The sequence below is a fragment of the Heterocephalus glaber genome, unplaced genomic scaffold (assembly GCF_053883595.1).
Source record: "Heterocephalus glaber isolate CG9 unplaced genomic scaffold, H.glaber_assembly_v1.0 deba00001600, whole genome shotgun sequence".
NCBI lineage: Eukaryota > Metazoa > Chordata > Mammalia > Rodentia > Bathyergidae > Heterocephalus > Heterocephalus glaber.
This window is the reverse complement of record NW_028258372.1, coordinates 2333363-2349219: the sequence shown is the minus strand read 5'-3', so window position 1 is coordinate 2349219 and position 15857 is coordinate 2333363. Positions and strand designations below refer to the sequence as shown.

Genomic DNA, 15857 nt, shown 5'->3' with positions numbered 1-15857 from the left:
CAGAAATACCAAATAATTGTTCAAAGTTATTAAACAGAGTATAGAGTTTTGTTTATTCTTTTAACTTAGAGTCGAACCATCCTGGTATTTCCAGAATAAGTTATACTGTAATTAGCCATGTTCTGTGTACTTGCTCTGTATACTCTTGGGTTTAATTCAGTTTAATACAAATTCTTTGCATCTATATTCATTGAAATACATGGTTCCTTTCTTGTGTTTTATTGAATTTTGGTTATCTAGATTATGCTGGCCATGAAATTGGCTGTTTTTGTCTGCAGTACTGGGGATTGAACTCAGGGCTTTTGCACTGAGGTATGTCCCTATCCCTTTTCTATTTTGAGGTCTTGTTAAATTGCCTATGCTGGGCTCTCCAACTTGGGATCCTTCTGCCCCAGCCTCCCAAAGTGCTGGGATTTCAAGTGTGTACCACTACACCCAGCTGCTTCAGAATAGTTTAGATAACAGGTATTCTGTTCCTTAAGGTTCCTCTCCCCAAAAAGTTCCCTCGTTCACCCCACCAAGTTATCATCTTTGTTTTTTTTGTAACACTTACTACTAACTTATTTTATTACACACTTAATCGATCACTTATGTTGGCCTCCATTAGAACATAAGCACCATCAAATCAGAGACCTCTTCTCATGTCAACAGTGTCTGGTGCCTACTAGGAACTCAGTAAATACCTTGAATTAACAAAAGCCTAAAACTAAGCTAGAAAGGTGGATATACTTAGATACTAATATTCATTTATTCAGGATGAACAGTGACATATTCACAACTACTGAAACTGTCCTGGGATTAGTTTCAGTGTTTCATTCATTCTAAACATTTCCTTTTTTGCAGGTGATCAGAGGACTGCTGAAATTTTGGCCAAAAACATGCAGTCAGAAGGAGGTGGGTTTTGTTAACTAAAGCAGTATGGTTTAGGAGAATGTCTCAGTCCTGGGTCTGTAAACCTGGGACTCTGTCGCTGCTGCTGCTCCTGCTCCTGCTGCAGAGAGCTGCCATAGGAGGCCTGGTAGAACATCTGTGCTTATTACAGCAAACATAAACCAGCCAGATCTTTCTTTTTTCAATTTATAATTTATAGATTTCACCTCATTTGTTTCTGTATTAAATAATACAACATATTATTTTTTTAATGAAATTTTTTTTACTGTAGGTGATGTTTTTAGGAGAAATTGAAGAAATCTTAGATGTCATTGAGCCAACACAGTTCAAAAAAATTGAAGAGCCACTTTTTAAGCAGATATCCAAGTGTGTCTCCAGTTCTCATTTTCAGGTATGGTGGTTTCAGCGACATCATTCTTACTTTATAATTTCTTTTCACTTTGAATTTTGACATTTCTAAATGTCTTTTAGGTTGCAGAAAGAGCGTTGTACTTCTGGAATAATGAATATATTCTTAGTTTGATTGAGGAGAACATTGATAAAATACTTCCAATAATGTTTGCCAGTTTGTACAAAATTTCCAAAGAACACTGGAACCAGTAAGTATTGTAATGTTGTTCATGTTTTTCTTGTGTTCTTTTTAACCTTTTTGTCAGTTGATTTCTTTATATGAAACCTATACAGATTTGGAACTTACACCAAAGGTTAACATCACATAAGTTTTATTCTGTTCTATGTCTTATATACACATAGCTTTAAAGTTGTAAATGTATGTATGTATGATCTTAAATTCAGTGGAATATCAGACCCCTCCCTGAAGGGCAGTCAGTTGGCATAACAGTGTGTACCTGGTGTGGCCAGCCCCAGGTGAGGACACCAGCTGAGACCCTCTGTGGAGGATGACAGGGCTGTGTAGTACATAGTTGTGCCGATCCACCTCCAGGACAAGGTCTTACCTCAATAGGACCATTGTCCCAGTGAGAAGAGTGTTTATGGCCATGGTAATGTGTAAACTGAATATTCTCTCCATGGAACATCCTTTTGTTCTCTACTTCTTTCAAGTAAAGGTAGTTGGATAATTTTTATGTTCTCTTAATGTTGTTACTCTTGGTTTCAGATACGACACTCTAGCACAGAGATGCAGATATACACAACATTGTTTAGCTAGAATTTAAGCATGGTAACACAGGAAGGATGTAAGTTTTGGAATCAGACCATCTCTTTTGCTATTGGCTGCATGACTTTGAGCATATTACAGACCTTTTAAACATCAATTTTATCATCTCTGAAGTGAATTAAATGAATAAGTCAGCATTTAACCCATCTTGTAGATGACAGTGTAACATTTCCAGTCTGCTGGCATCCATAACTCAGGACTGGCTCATTTTCATTTCAGGACCATTGTAGCACTGGTGTACAATGTGCTGAAAACCCTCATGGAAATGAATGGCAAGCTGTTTGATGACCTTACTAGCTCCTACAAGGCTGAGAGACAGAGGTATCTGATAGTGTGAATTACACAAATGTCTAACACTTTTGATTTGTTGAATGTGATTCAGTTCAGAAAGGTATCTTAAGTTATCATGCTTATGAAGTCAGTTACATTACAACAGGCATAGTTTGAAAGTTTCTGAATACTTAAGTCATTTCGGGTAAGCTAGCCCAAATGTTTTTATCAATTTGTTAAGCATAAAAAGGAGTAACATTAAAGTTGTTGCATAATTTACTTTCCCTAATGGTTAGATAACAATTTTAATGTGGATCATAAATCCTCTGTTTAATCTCATTTTGAGTTTTAGATTTCATCAGTCTGGTAACATTTGCACATGAAATAGTTTGTGGTGAATTTTAAATACCAAATTTATACAGTTTGATTTCTTATATTTATGAACATCACTTGTCCACGATACTTCACCTGTTCCTATCTAATGCTACAGTTGCCAGAAAGTGGTGTTTTAAGGTCGGCGCAGTTCTCCTTTGGGAAGAGGATCTGACATGCTCTGGCTCAGGTCTAGCAGCAGTATGGGGTTCCTCGCATGATGCACATTTTTAATAGGATAAATGATAGTCCACATCGGCCTTTAGGAACATGGCTGATTGATGACCTCTTTGAGAAGTTAAGTAGCACTGTTCAGGCAGGAATAGAAACTAGGCACTTGATTTGAATTATAGGAAGCAACAAGAAAGATTAGGATCACATGAAACTTATATCTGAAAATGTATTTCATGTAACCATTATTTTGTGTTATCTGTATAATCCTTTAAAAGGATCTGTTGTGTTAAACTATAACCACAGAAATATAAGCCCATGTTTTACATGTTCATATAGCCTTTGAGAATAGTCTGGTCTGAGTTATTCAGAAACGTCTCCTTTAGAATTGAAATTAGGTAGTTGATGCAACATACAAAATGCTTTGACTTTCATCTGTCACACAAGAGACAGAGAGGGTAAGATGCAAACAGGGTGGGGGCTGGAGGGATGGGCAGAAGGGTGAATTCTGCAGGTGAGAGGCCAGCACCTCTAGGCTTTCAATCTGTAACGTGGTCCAGACCACTGCAGCCACTGCAAGAAGCTGGCATGAGAAAGTAACACAGAGCCCCTTGTTCACAACAAAGCACAGGTGTGGGATCCACGGGGAGGGAACACAGGATCATGCTCAGCTGGTACAGGAGACACTGACTACACTGAGGACAGTGACGAGAGCACCGCAGCTGCTGCAGACAGTCGGATGCCAGTGCCAGGGTGGAGGGGTTTCCATGAAATGAGGGTCAGCAGTGTATACTGCGGCAACTGCCAGACAGCACCTTTTCTTTGCTCCTGAAATAATTTCTAATCACATTTTGGTTTTCTACAGGGAGAAAAAGAAGGAATTGGAACGTGAAGAATTATGGAAAAAATTAGAGGAGCTAAAGCTAAAGAAAGCTCTAGAAAAGCAGAACAGTGCTTACAACATGCACAGCCTCCTCAGCAGCACCAGTGCCGAGTAGCAACAGCCTGCTTCTCTGTGGGGCGGCACTGTTTTGTACACATTTTAAATACATAAAAACTGCAAAGCAAACCTCATCAGTATAATGTAATTAAAAGGCCAGTCTTTTCTGGCAACTGTAAATGAAAACATATATGGACTAAACGTAGCCCTGTGCTGTATCATGGCCACAGTATATTGTAACCTTTTGTCTAATCATTGATGTATTGCATCACTTCTGAAGTTTCACAGAAATGAATGAACTTTATCATCTATGAGTGAGATAATTATGGGAGTGGTAAGAATTATGACTTGAATTCTTTGATTGTGTTGCACACAGATCAAGTAGTCTGCTCTGTGTATTTTTCCTTCTATAATGTGCTTTTCACACTGCTGCAAACCTTAGCTGCATCCTAGGACAAAGAGTATTTCCTAAAATAAACTAAGGCCCCATCCTTGCCCTGCCCTTCGTCACTCCCGGAAACATGACGGTGGGATTCCTGGCCCAAACCCGCCTCATCAGAAGGAATTCCTGTATTCTGAATATGCATAAAACCTTCCACCTCCAGTCTTTTAAAGCACAAAGTATGAATAAAAGCTGGGACAGTAAACCAAAATTGTTGAGTGCTCCTCACCAACACCCCTCCACCTGCAGTGCCCCAGGGCAAACAGATCAATGGTGCAGCCCAGGCAGGCAACACCACTGCCCTTCGTCCATTCCTCTCCCCCAGAGGCTGCAGGCAGGCCCTTTCCAGGCCTCAGCCCTGCCCACCCCACCCCGGGGTGGAGGCTTCAGGTCCCACGTGTGGTGTTGGGCACTGCTAGTCGTCACTGCCTGGCTTTATTTAGAGGAAATGCAGTAGGCTTCCTCCATAGAGCACTGGAAAGTTGACTCCATGGAGGTCTTGTATGTTTTACCTGGTCAGGTATTTCTCACATCTTTTCCTATCAGAGTACCATTCCAATCTCTTAACTTGCAGTTGTGTGGAAACTTTTATAACGAAAGATCTTCATAGGGGGATTGAGCAGCATTTAATAAAGTCTATGTTTGTATTTTGCCTTACGTCATCTTTGCTTTTTTCAGCTCTAAGCACACACATCCAGGAGAAGCTGTCCTTTCATCATACACGCACAGCGTATTTATAGGAAATCGACAAATGGTAGGATGAATTCTAACTAGGGGAAGATTGTGTGCACGGACTAGGTTTCAGGCACTTACCAAAGAATGTTTTATAGAGTATTTTCACAAAACTCCAGGTTCTAGGATGTCTTGCCATCTTCCTGTCTCTCTAGGGTCACTAGATAGGCTTAATTTTAAAGCTAGTTAGAGACCCAGGAGGACGTTTCTCTTAATCCAGAATAGCACTTTTTGTGAAGGACAGAGACTGGTGGTGGTCGGGGACGGACATTACTGTAATGTTTTCAACCGCTTCTTTGCCAATGGTGAAAAACCAGCCCAGGCCCTGCATAGCACCCCAAGCACTGTGAAAGCGGCCCCTCTGCACTGTGGCCCCAGAAGAAACCCCTCCTTCAGGGCAGTCATTCAGCTTTTACCCTACACTCAGGTGGTAGGTGCAGCACAGCCACCTTGTCCTGGCCACACTCGGGCTCTTGACCCCCAGGACAGACAGACAGTGGGCTGAGAGACAGTGGCCAGCACCCAGGAGAACCTGAAGGGGCCCAGAACAGGCTCTTTCCTCACAGGGTCAGGTCTAAAGGTCCCTTGGTAAAAGACTGAGGGTTATTTTACTGAAGAGCAACCAGAATGGATTTTGACAGGTTGCAGCAAATAGTTTTTCTTCTTTGAATAGATAAAAATGCTCCCTTCTTAATTACCTCTTATATCTAAAGCAGAATTAATAAGTCTTAACTTTCCACAGTACAGTAAATAGTATGTTTATCGAGGCAAATGGTATTCCTGTATTTAATAGTTTTAAGGTGATCTGGGAGGCTTTAGAGGAGGTATTTTTGTGCCGGGTCTCAAAGGCAGGGCCTCATGCATATTCAGCACAAACTGTACCACTGAGCAGTACCCCTAGTCTCTAGAGAAGCTTAAAAAACACACATTTCCATAGTTAATATAAGGGGTGTTTGTTTTTTGAGCACTGGGATTGAATCCAGAGCCTTCTTTTTGAGCTATAGCCCCAGCTCTTTTTGTTTAGTTTTAATTTTTTTTTTTTTTTTGGTACTGGGGTTCAAACCTGGGACCTTGTGCTTGCAAGGCAGGCGGCAGAACCACTGAGCTAAACCCCTGGCCCTGTTTAGTTTTAAATTTTGATGCAGGGTCTCACTAAATTGCCCAGGCTTTCGATCCTCCTGCCTCAGCTCTGAGAGGGCTAGGATAACCTGTGTGCACTACCACACCCAGCTTCCTGCCTAGCTTTGCATTTGCCCTACAGCCCAGTTTTATAAAGAGGCCAGGCTAAAATGCAAATGTTCATTGCTTCTGTGGAGAAAAGTAGCTGGCGATATTTCTTTACACAAGTTCACTTTGAATAATTCAACCAAAAAAAGTTTCTTGATGCTGTTAGACATGAACTAAAAATCCCCTACATACCCATCTGAGTTATTCCTCTTTGGATCAACTAAAGTCAGACTTACGAATTTAGGAAATGCTGCCACATCCTCTTTGGATACAGTAGGCATGTAAATACAGTTTTTAGAACCCTCTGGCAGTTCACACACACACACGATACCTAGTTTTATAGGTACTGCCAAAGGGCAGGGGGCAGCAGGTGCAGGACACAATGCCCCATAGCCAGCTTAGTGATGGGTGTGGCCTGTCCCTCTTCCTGGCCACCTGCCATTGGTTGCTGTGCTCAACCCCCCTTCCCGGGAAGTGGCTGGCACAGCTGCGGGGGGCGGGGGGGGGGGGGGCGCAGGGCCGTGGGTGCCGGAGTCCAGACTCCCGCTGTTTGTGTGGGGCTCGCAGTAGAAAGTGCACTGGTGCCTGCTGACTGAGTACTCATCTCGGCACTCATTCCTTTCGTATTAACCCAACCTTTATCTGTCTGTCAGCGACACCATCAAAATGCACTGGCTAGGCACCTACTGTCCATACCTCTCCTAGCGCTCATTAAACTCACCTGTGTCAACAAAGGTTCCAGCCAGAGAAGCAGGCAGCTAGTTAGTCCAGAAGAAATTTAATCCCTAGTCCTAGTAACTTCAGAGTCTCATTAGCCAATGAGAAAGGCTGTCAGCCTGGACAACTGTCAGTCACAGGGTTTGCCCACCTTTGTGTATAGTGCCAAGGTTCCAAAGCAGGGGCCATGCTTCTTGCTATGATTTTTGGAGAAACAAAACCACACTTTCTTCCTACTTGAAAAACCATAAAAAACTAAGGGAAAAAGTATAAAGCTTAATTACACAGTGAACCAAACAGGAAGAAGCATCTTCCACAAACCTATCCAAGGCAACTCTACACAATGTTAATAATTTAAAACTTAAATACTTGGAGGTCATCCACTGGGTCTCTCCCCTTTCCAGGCCAGCTTGGAAGTTCCAGCTGGACAGGCTGCTCCTCTCTTCGAGGCCCCTTGCTTCAAGTAAGTACAGGAGGGATCACGGGTGCTCGGTGGAGAGGTGGAAGTGGTGGGACTTCCGTGAATGTGGGCAGGTCTGTGCGTGAGGAGTGCTTCAGCTTATGTGGTTTGTTGCCTGGCCTCTTCTTTTAAGGTGTCGCTTCCTAATTTTGATCATCCACTTCACACTCAGCTTGGCAAACTCTGATGCTTTAAATAATGCCAGGAAGGCCCCACAGAGAAGAGCGATTGTGTTCCAGGGATTGGCTGTGATTATCTGTGAAAGAGAAACAAACACAAGGGTACTGGCTGGCTTCACTCCTAAGCCACACTAGTGTAAACAGCACTCACTGCTTCCTGACATCAGGACTAAAGAAAAACACCTGGACCGCAAAACTGTCGGAACTGTATTCAGTCAGATGGAGGAGAAAGACGTGAACCCCTCCCTATAAAAAAGCGATTCTGAAAGAAAAAGAAATGGTTTTTTGAAAATCTCTGCAAAAATATATTCAGTATTGAGCTGTCTTGTTTTTGTTTTTGCCTGACCCAAATATAAGCAATTTTGCTTTGAGGTAAATTTCCGTAGAACTATACCCAACCCATGAGGAAGTTAGTTCCTCTCGTTCCCTTCACCCCTCATAGTTACCCTAAGTCTGCTTCGGCTCCTCCTTCCCCTGCCCATGGCGCTCTCCTCCTATCTCCACTGAGGCACACTTCACCAGCTCTGCGCTTTCTCCAACACCAGGCCAAGACTCCCACTGGGTGCAGCAGAGCTCTTTATCCTACAAACTCCTTCCAGTTATTTACTGTCTGACATTACTAATTTAAAGCAGAAGATTGCTGTCTCACTGATGTAAACTCTTGAGGGTAGAGGTCTTGTGTTGGCTCTGTGAATTCCCAAGCACAGTAAAATTACAGCACTCGTAAGCCCAGTTTGGCGGCATGACCTGAGAGGGCAGGAGCTCAGTGCTGATGTGCAGTGGTCTGGGCAACAGCTCGAGAAACCCTGTCTTGTGTGGGGCTCTGCTTCACCTGCAGCAAGCACCTCATGCCAAGGACTGGGTAAAAATGCCAGAGCGAACATTCCACAGGTAAGGCCAAAGGCCAGCATCCTTCCACCTGTGCTCCTCAGTGACCCTTCCACCACAGCTGTGCCTTCCTCACAGTGCTAAGGGCTCACCTTTGAGATGTGACTCATCTCCAAGGACTCCTACCTTCGGTCTGAAGCTTACATATCTGAGCTCTGCACGGTCTTCCCAAAGCCATGACTGTCAGGACACTGGTAATGGGAATGCCACTTGTTAGTGACTGGCCCAGGTGGTGCTGCGCTAGTAATGTTCCTTCAGCAAAGTTGTCTAATTATCTCTCCCCTTCCAAGACTGTGTGCCTGAGGGCCAGGGATTTAGCTCAGTGGTTCTGCCGCCTGCCTTGAAAGGACCCGAGTTCGATCTCCGGTACCAAAAAAAAAAAGGAACCAAGACTGTGTGCCTGAGAATGTGCCATTAATTGATGCTTTAATTATCTTTACCCTTCTGCTCTGGCTTAGCACAAATAAGTTCCTATCCTACAGACAGCCATTAAGAAAGAATGACTTCTAATAGTAATCTATATGGTAATGCTGTCTATTTGAGTCAATGTCACTATTAAGCAGCTACTGTGTGCTAAGCACTCTACTTGCTACATACAGGTAAATAATGGTGAACAAAATGAGGTTCCCACCTTCACAGAGACAAGTCTAGCAATGCAGACGAGCTCAGTTACACACAGATTACACGCAATATCAGAGTCATAAGCTACAAGCTGTTTCACACTGAAAAGAGGACAGCTAAGTAGCCTGCAGGAATGAGCCCACGTGCAGCACGACAGGGAAGTGGCCCTTGTAATCACAAATGGACTCACATCTTGGACTTTCTGGATGAAAGGATCTTTCCATTCGAAGACCACAAAGAACAGCTGGGCGCTCTTCTCAGCAACCGGCCTCTGGTCATTGTAGTTCACCACACTGGTCTAGACGTGGAGAAGAGAGTTACACTGGGGCCCTCCCCTGCCTGGCCCAGAAAGTGGGGAGCAGAAGGACTCCAGACCATGCCTCTCTTCCCACCACCTTCCGAGTGGGTGTGCACCGAAAATCCTCATTTACAAGATCCTGAGCTGGTACCAAAGCCAACACTCCTATGGTGCCACCGTTCTTTGGGAAACACTTGGATCTGGCATGTACAGGTGGTGCTTTGGATTGTTACTGCAATCTGTTATCAGGCATCCATACTCACTGTTAAGCCATACATCAGAGTCACAAGTAAAAGCAATAAAGATGCCAAATCTTTTTTTTTTTGGACCGGGGATCAAACTTGGGACCTTGCACTTGTGAAGCGGGTAGCAGAACCACTGAGCTAAATCCTGGGCCCAAAAGTGCCAAATCTTAAAATACTTGATCTTATGAGGCAGGTATTTCAACCCTTTGAAGCTCTGCCCCCAGCCCCATACAGCTAAACATCCCTTCAAGCACTGGGAAGGCACACCAAGCCACCTGGCACCATGCTGCAGTGGCCATGCAATGTAACAGGATGGACAGCTCCAGCCCAGCCCTGAGTACGGGGCCACCGTGTGATCTGAGCCTCAGCACTGCCACCGGAGACAGCACAGCACGAGATGCCTGCCCCGCCTCAGCCTGTGGAGGGCCGAGGGAACAACCCAACCTGTGTGGAAGCATTTTAAACTCAAGAACAAGATAAGAACACTATGGAGTTTTGTTCAAAACAGCTCACAACTTCCAACTCGGACAGTAATAAAAGACATCAAGAATAGAGTTGCTAGTGTTTTGGCCTTTGGCTCAGATCACACACAGGTGGTGCCATTAGGAGAGCCAGGCCAGGTGGGATGCACTGGGATCCAAGGTAAATGAATCAACACCTCTGCTGTTCCCAGAGCCTTTGTGGGGCCAGATGAGGAGGACTTGAGTGGGTGCTTGGAGCAATCCGTGGGGCAAAGCTCCAGGTGATGACCCCACCTCCATCCCTGCCACCACGCACCACACCTTCCCACGCCCCACCCCACTGTCACAGGGTCCAGCAAGAGACCCCAGGCCCAGGAGACTCCTGGCTCCAAGCCAGCAGGCCAAAAGCTTTCTGATCTGACTTCCTGTTAGTAAAAAGGTTGGAGTGTGCATCCACACATACATTTATAACTGCACACATGATAGAACATGCACTATTATTGTACTAACGTGTATATTTGAAAACATTCAACAGAATACAATAAACACAAGAAGCAAGCCACTGTTTGCTGCCTGCATCCCAAAGGGTCATCACAGGGCTCTCCAGACACCACTGATGTGGTATCTTTCCTGCAGACCATTTGCCAGGCTGTGGGCAGCAAGCACAGCAGCCGGGTATCAGACACAGAGGGGCAGGTGACCTGAATGGCCTTTCTGTAGGGTGCAGTGATTGCTGCTCCTTGCCTAGGGAAGCCACCAGGGAAGGTGCAGATTCCAGGGTCCCTGCTACTCACCCTCTAGCCCCTGCTGTGAGGGGCCTTTCCTGCAAAGCTTTCCCCACCTGATTCAGGCAGTTCGGAGCCACCCAGAGCCACCTACCTCCTGCCTGAACTCCACCGCTTCCCGCCCGTCCTCCTCCTTGGTCTTCACCAGCGACATCTTGACCCAAGTGCGGAAGCCCCCCGAGAACTTCCAGCTGGAGTAGGCACTCTCGCAGGCCTGCATGAAGCCTGCCTTGTCCGGGCTTGGAGGGAGGGAGAAGGGGCTGCATGAGCTCAGCTGGGGGAGCAGCTGGTCACAGGACGCTGCAACTCCCTGCTTCCGCTCCAGAACGCGCTGCCTCTATGGGGCTGTTCGTGCATCCAGAGCAAAAGTGAGGCCCCTGGCCGCCTCTCCCTGTGGCAGCCTCCGGCAGGAGTGTGGGCCCCATAGCCCGCAGAAGGTGAGCACTACACTCGCCCACTGGTCCCCTTGCTGCATCAACACATGTGTGCGCAGAACCCCACCAAGACCTGCACAGAGAACTCCACAGGCGCAGAGCCCACGGCAGCCCTCACTGGCCTCAGAGAAGGGGTTCCCAGGTAGCCCAGTCAAGGGGACACCCACCACATGGGCCTCCACGGAAAGCGCAGGCCTGGGGGAGCCTCGGAAGGGTCTCCCAGGAGGGAACAGGGCAGACCGGGCTTGGGCAGGGCAGGGAGGGGCTGTCAGCGGCACGGGGGTGAAGTGGACAGAGGCCCCGGTTCCAAGTCGGGAAGGACAAGGAGCACTGGTTGTGGGGGCCGTAGGCAGTCTGGGACTCAGCAGGACCTGGCAGGGAGATGCAGAAAACGCTCCCACTTGAACGAGCACTCTAGGCCCCAAGAGGCCAGCAGTGTCCCCAGAGCAGGGCCCATGGGGGGCGCCACATGCATGGGGAGCAGCTGCTCCTTCACCTGATGGCCTGACTGCCATCTAAGTTGGCCAGAGTGGCCGAGCTTAGGTGGTCTGTTCCTGGGCCAAGGGGACATCTGCAGGACAGGTCCCCTGGCACCCCCTCCACTCCCAGCATGCAACTGTGCGAGGCTGCCTACGGAAAAGCAAGACAGCGAGGCAGCCACCTGTGCAGGAACTCCTGGAAGGAGGAGAAGAGGAGGTAGTCAATGGCGCTGAAGTCCTCATTGCTTCCGTTCAGGCGGAACTGAAGGAAGACCAGCTCCCGCTTCTTCACTTCCTGGGGCCCCTGAACTACCAGGGCGGATTTCTGCAAGGACACAAAGGCCAAAGTTCTGCCCAGGGAGCGCTGTGCAGCCCCTCACCCCAGGCATACAGAGGCTCCTGGGCCCAGGACTGCTGGCCCTGCAGCCTCCAGAGCCCGAGGCCAGACCCTCCCGAGACCCCGGAGAGTTCTGGGCACAGCACCTGGGGTCCACGCGCCACTGCCTCCAGCTGATTTCTTGCTAGCTGCACTAGGGACTCTCAGCTTTATTTAGTAAGGACATTCACTTATCTGTTGTATGCCCAAGTGTTTTCTTCCAATTTACCACATTTCTTTTAACCTTGTTTCTAATCTCACTTGTTATGTGGAAGCTTCAAGCGTAATATAGTGAAATCTGTAAGCTTCAAACGTAATATAGCGAAATCTATAAGTCTTACAGCTTCTTGGCTTTACTTGCTAAAGTAAGCCAAAATTATATCAATATTCTATTTCTTTATAGTACTTTTAAAAACCATTGTTACATTCAGATACTTTATATGCATGACTTCCAGTTTTGTATACAGTGTGACGTAGCAACGTGACTCCTACCTGCAGGATAACACAGACACAGCCGCGTGCCTCACTCCTTTATCCTAGGAGACAGCGAAATCCAGATGTGCTATTCTGCTGGCCCGGCCCTCACACCATGTGTGCCTCTGTCCCACACACCACCGTGATGCCTGCAAGGTCATGCTGCCAGGCAGGTTCCCTCCCTGTGGCTCCTGCCACCCCTAAACGTGTCCAGATCATTTCTGTACTTGAGTTCTGTACGCGTACTTTAGCTTGTTCAGTTCTCCAGAAAGATCTATGAGGACTTTTAACCGTGATGAAACTAAATCGAGGGATTAATGTGAGAAAACCATTTCTTTACATCAACTGTTATAAATACTCTATAGATCACTGAAAAAAGTATACACAGGTGCATACACACACAAATACACACACTGAGTCCATTACATGTGCTGTTCAATTCTCATACTTACTACTGAAGATCTGAGGATGTGCATGCAGGGCATTAAAGCGAAGATGACAGTACTGTTTATTTCTAACAGGTTTTGGCAAAATCCACAAAGGCCCTCTGGGCTGTACACAATCACTTGTGACTTACACGGCAGTGGATAGGACTTGAGCCTCTCAGCATCAGCCAGCCCTTGCTGAGCCCTCTGCACCCGGAACCTCACTGAGGCTGACAACGTCGCCACCCACCCTTCAGGTTGTTCTTCCATTTGTGCATTATTTTCAACCTTCCCATGTACTTTGCCTTAACTGTGACAGAGAAGGCTAAAGGCCCTGTTTCCATCATCCTCCCCTTTATGAGCGGGAGACTGGCTTTCCTGGTCCGGTCTGAGACTGACACTGCAAGTTGCAGCAGCGGGGCCTCCATCCCCAGAAGGTGCAGGAAAGTGATCCATGTGGTCCAGGCCATTTCCTCACCAGAGGGCCATTCGCCCTGCACTTCTCACCTCCTAGGAGCCGTGTGTGCTCCGATGCTTTTGGAGCAGGACAACACCCAAGGGCCAGCAGGGACACTGCAGAAGCCACTGCTGCACACTCCCGCGTGGCAGCACCACCCTGCCCATGCGCCTAGGCTGGTCCGGAGACAAGACAGCCTCTCTCCTGCCAGCCAGTGATGGGGCATGGTCTGTACAGGAATTCAGCCTGCCTCAGACTCCAATCGACACAACCTGTTAGCTGGAACAGGCGTATTATGGTAGCAAAAACCTAGAAATGAGGCACTGGCCTCCCACTGGGTGGCAGGGAAACAGTGAGTTCTGGTGAGGTGACAGAAGCAGATCCTGCAGGCTGGAAAGGCAAGGAGTCCCTGGGCCAGGGAACGGCCATTAAACTGGGAGCACAAGAGAGATCAGAGAGCCAATGAGAGTCTGAAGATCATGGAGTTTGGCCAGGCCAGACCCCAACAGGGCCACATCTGACTGGACTCAGTCTGCACGCTTCCAAAAAAGCTCCCAGAGGGCAGCAGAGGACGGAGACAGGATAACAAGCCACCTCCTCGCCCGTGATGGCAGCCGCAAAGCCACTCTTGAAATGACACAAGCAGAGTGGACGGTGCGGTCCTCCTCCTGTCACTGCAGAAATGGCCACCAGGGGTTAGGACTAGGCAGAGCACCCGGTCTCCAGGGACAGCAGGGGGCTCTAACGAGGAGTCCGCACCAGACAAGGACACGGCCCACCCTCAGGGCCTCCTCACACCGCTGGGCAGGCACCAGGTGCGCCCATCCCTCCTCCCCTGCCCCGGGAGCTTGACTGCTCAGGTCTTAGTCCACCTCCTTTTTATTTTCATTTTTTTCTGAGATAGGGTCTTGGCAAGTTCCCCGGGCTGGCCTCAGATTCCTGGGCTCGAACCATCCTTCTGCTCAGCCTCCTGAGTAGCTGGGGTGACAGGCGTGACAGACGAGGAGGAGGCAAGTTCCCTGTTAGTTCACAGCCAGGGCTGCAGGGAACTGGAGAAGAAAACCAACCACCACCACTCAGCGCTGGGAGCAGCAGCTGCACTTCCGCCCCTCTTCATGGAAACAGTGCTTTGTGCCTGAATCAGGAGCTTGGATTGTTTAGTTACGTCACAAACACGTGGAACAGGCCCGATGGGACACAGAAGTCGCCGAGCCGCCTTGCAAGTGTCCTCACCAGAGGACAGGGAGGTGGCCCCATGGGCACTGTGCCCGGCAGGAATGAGGCGGCTGGGAGTCCAGACCGTTTCTACACAGACACTGCTCTGCATCCGGTTTTCAGAGGCTGCTTCCTTTCTGTGTTGATTCGTTCCTCTCCCCATTCCTGGTGGACTTGGCTTGTCCCCTCAGTCCTTTTCTTCTGCTGCTGGCTTCCCACTTCTGCACTCCCATAGGAGGAAGGGTATGGTGACAGGCATAGGGTGCGGTCTCCCCACGGTGGCCTGTTTCTCTGGGCTTCTCCACTGCACAGGCGCCGCCGGAGAAGCAGGCCTCCACTCGTGTAGGTGCCAGGCTGTCGCCAGACCCAACACCGCCTCAGCTCTGCCTGGCAGGGTGAAAGCTGAGGCCACACTGAGAACACCACGCCGACCGCGGCTGTGCCGGCCAACGGCCGACTCTGAACGGGCACCTCCACACAGCCTCCACAGCTGCCTGGGCTCGGGGCCTCTCTGATTTGCCTGCAGTCAATCAGCCCCAATCTGCTACTTGTATTTTGTTTGTTTTTTGAGACAGCATCTCACTGTATAGTTCAGGCTGGCCTCCAACTCACTATGTAGCCCAGGCTGGCCTCAAACTTGAAACAATCCTCCTGCCTCAGCCTCCTGAGTGCTGGGATTACAGGTGTGTGACAGCACACCCGGCTTGGCTACTTGTATTTTATACCAGCTCCTCAAAATTCTTGGTCTGCCTGTGGCCCTTTCTTAGTTTGCTGGTTATTTCTGATACGCTATCCTATTCTACTCCTATTTTTCTGCAGGGGTAGGAATCATCTGGGCAGGATTTGAGGAGGACGCCTAGTGGGAACAACTGAGTGAAGAAGTCTGTGTGATGCCTTCATCTTGGAGCCTGGCCTCTGGCCCCCCGTCCGTCACCAGGGGAGCAGAGGCTGCGGAGCGTGACACCCGCGCTGCTGCGGCAGAGGAAAACCTTTCCTTCCTTTGCATCTGGAAAACCCTCGTGCAGCCACCACGATCCCTGAAGGATGGGGTGACACAGCCAAGATGTAAATGAGTACGAAGCCCTCTGTATCCTTGGACCCTGTGCAGGTGCCACCCCGCG

At 48.0% G+C, this 15857-nt stretch overlaps 2 protein-coding genes across 3 annotated transcripts in view; one reads left to right on the top strand and one right to left on the bottom strand.

Moving 5' to 3' along the window:
• Nucleotides 1-4920, top strand: part of Ppp2r5a (protein phosphatase 2 regulatory subunit B'alpha) — a 55583-nt gene extending 50663 nt beyond the window's left edge. For both annotated transcript variants that reach the window (XM_004853542.3, XM_013075354.3), the window contains exons 9-13: nucleotides 844-894; nucleotides 1163-1282; nucleotides 1363-1490; nucleotides 2288-2389; nucleotides 3747-4920. In XM_004853542.3, the coding sequence (XP_004853599.1) occupies nucleotides 844-894; nucleotides 1163-1282; nucleotides 1363-1490; nucleotides 2288-2389; nucleotides 3747-3879 (534 nt within the window). In that variant the 3' untranslated portion in view covers nucleotides 3880-4920. The remainder of the gene's footprint in view (nucleotides 1-843; nucleotides 895-1162; nucleotides 1283-1362; nucleotides 1491-2287; nucleotides 2390-3746) is intronic.
• Nucleotides 4921-6984: 2064 nt separating this feature from the next.
• Nucleotides 6985-15857, bottom strand: part of Pacc1 (proton activated chloride channel 1) — a 32448-nt gene continuing 23575 nt past the window's right edge. Inside the window, exons 5-8 of the mRNA XM_004853543.4 lie at nucleotides 11972-12114; nucleotides 10971-11115; nucleotides 9278-9385; nucleotides 6985-7655 (exon numbers count right to left, since the gene is read on the bottom strand). Of these exons, the coding sequence (XP_004853600.1) occupies nucleotides 7494-7655; nucleotides 9278-9385; nucleotides 10971-11115; nucleotides 11972-12114 (558 nt within the window). The 3' untranslated portion in view covers nucleotides 6985-7493. The remainder of the gene's footprint in view (nucleotides 7656-9277; nucleotides 9386-10970; nucleotides 11116-11971; nucleotides 12115-15857) is intronic.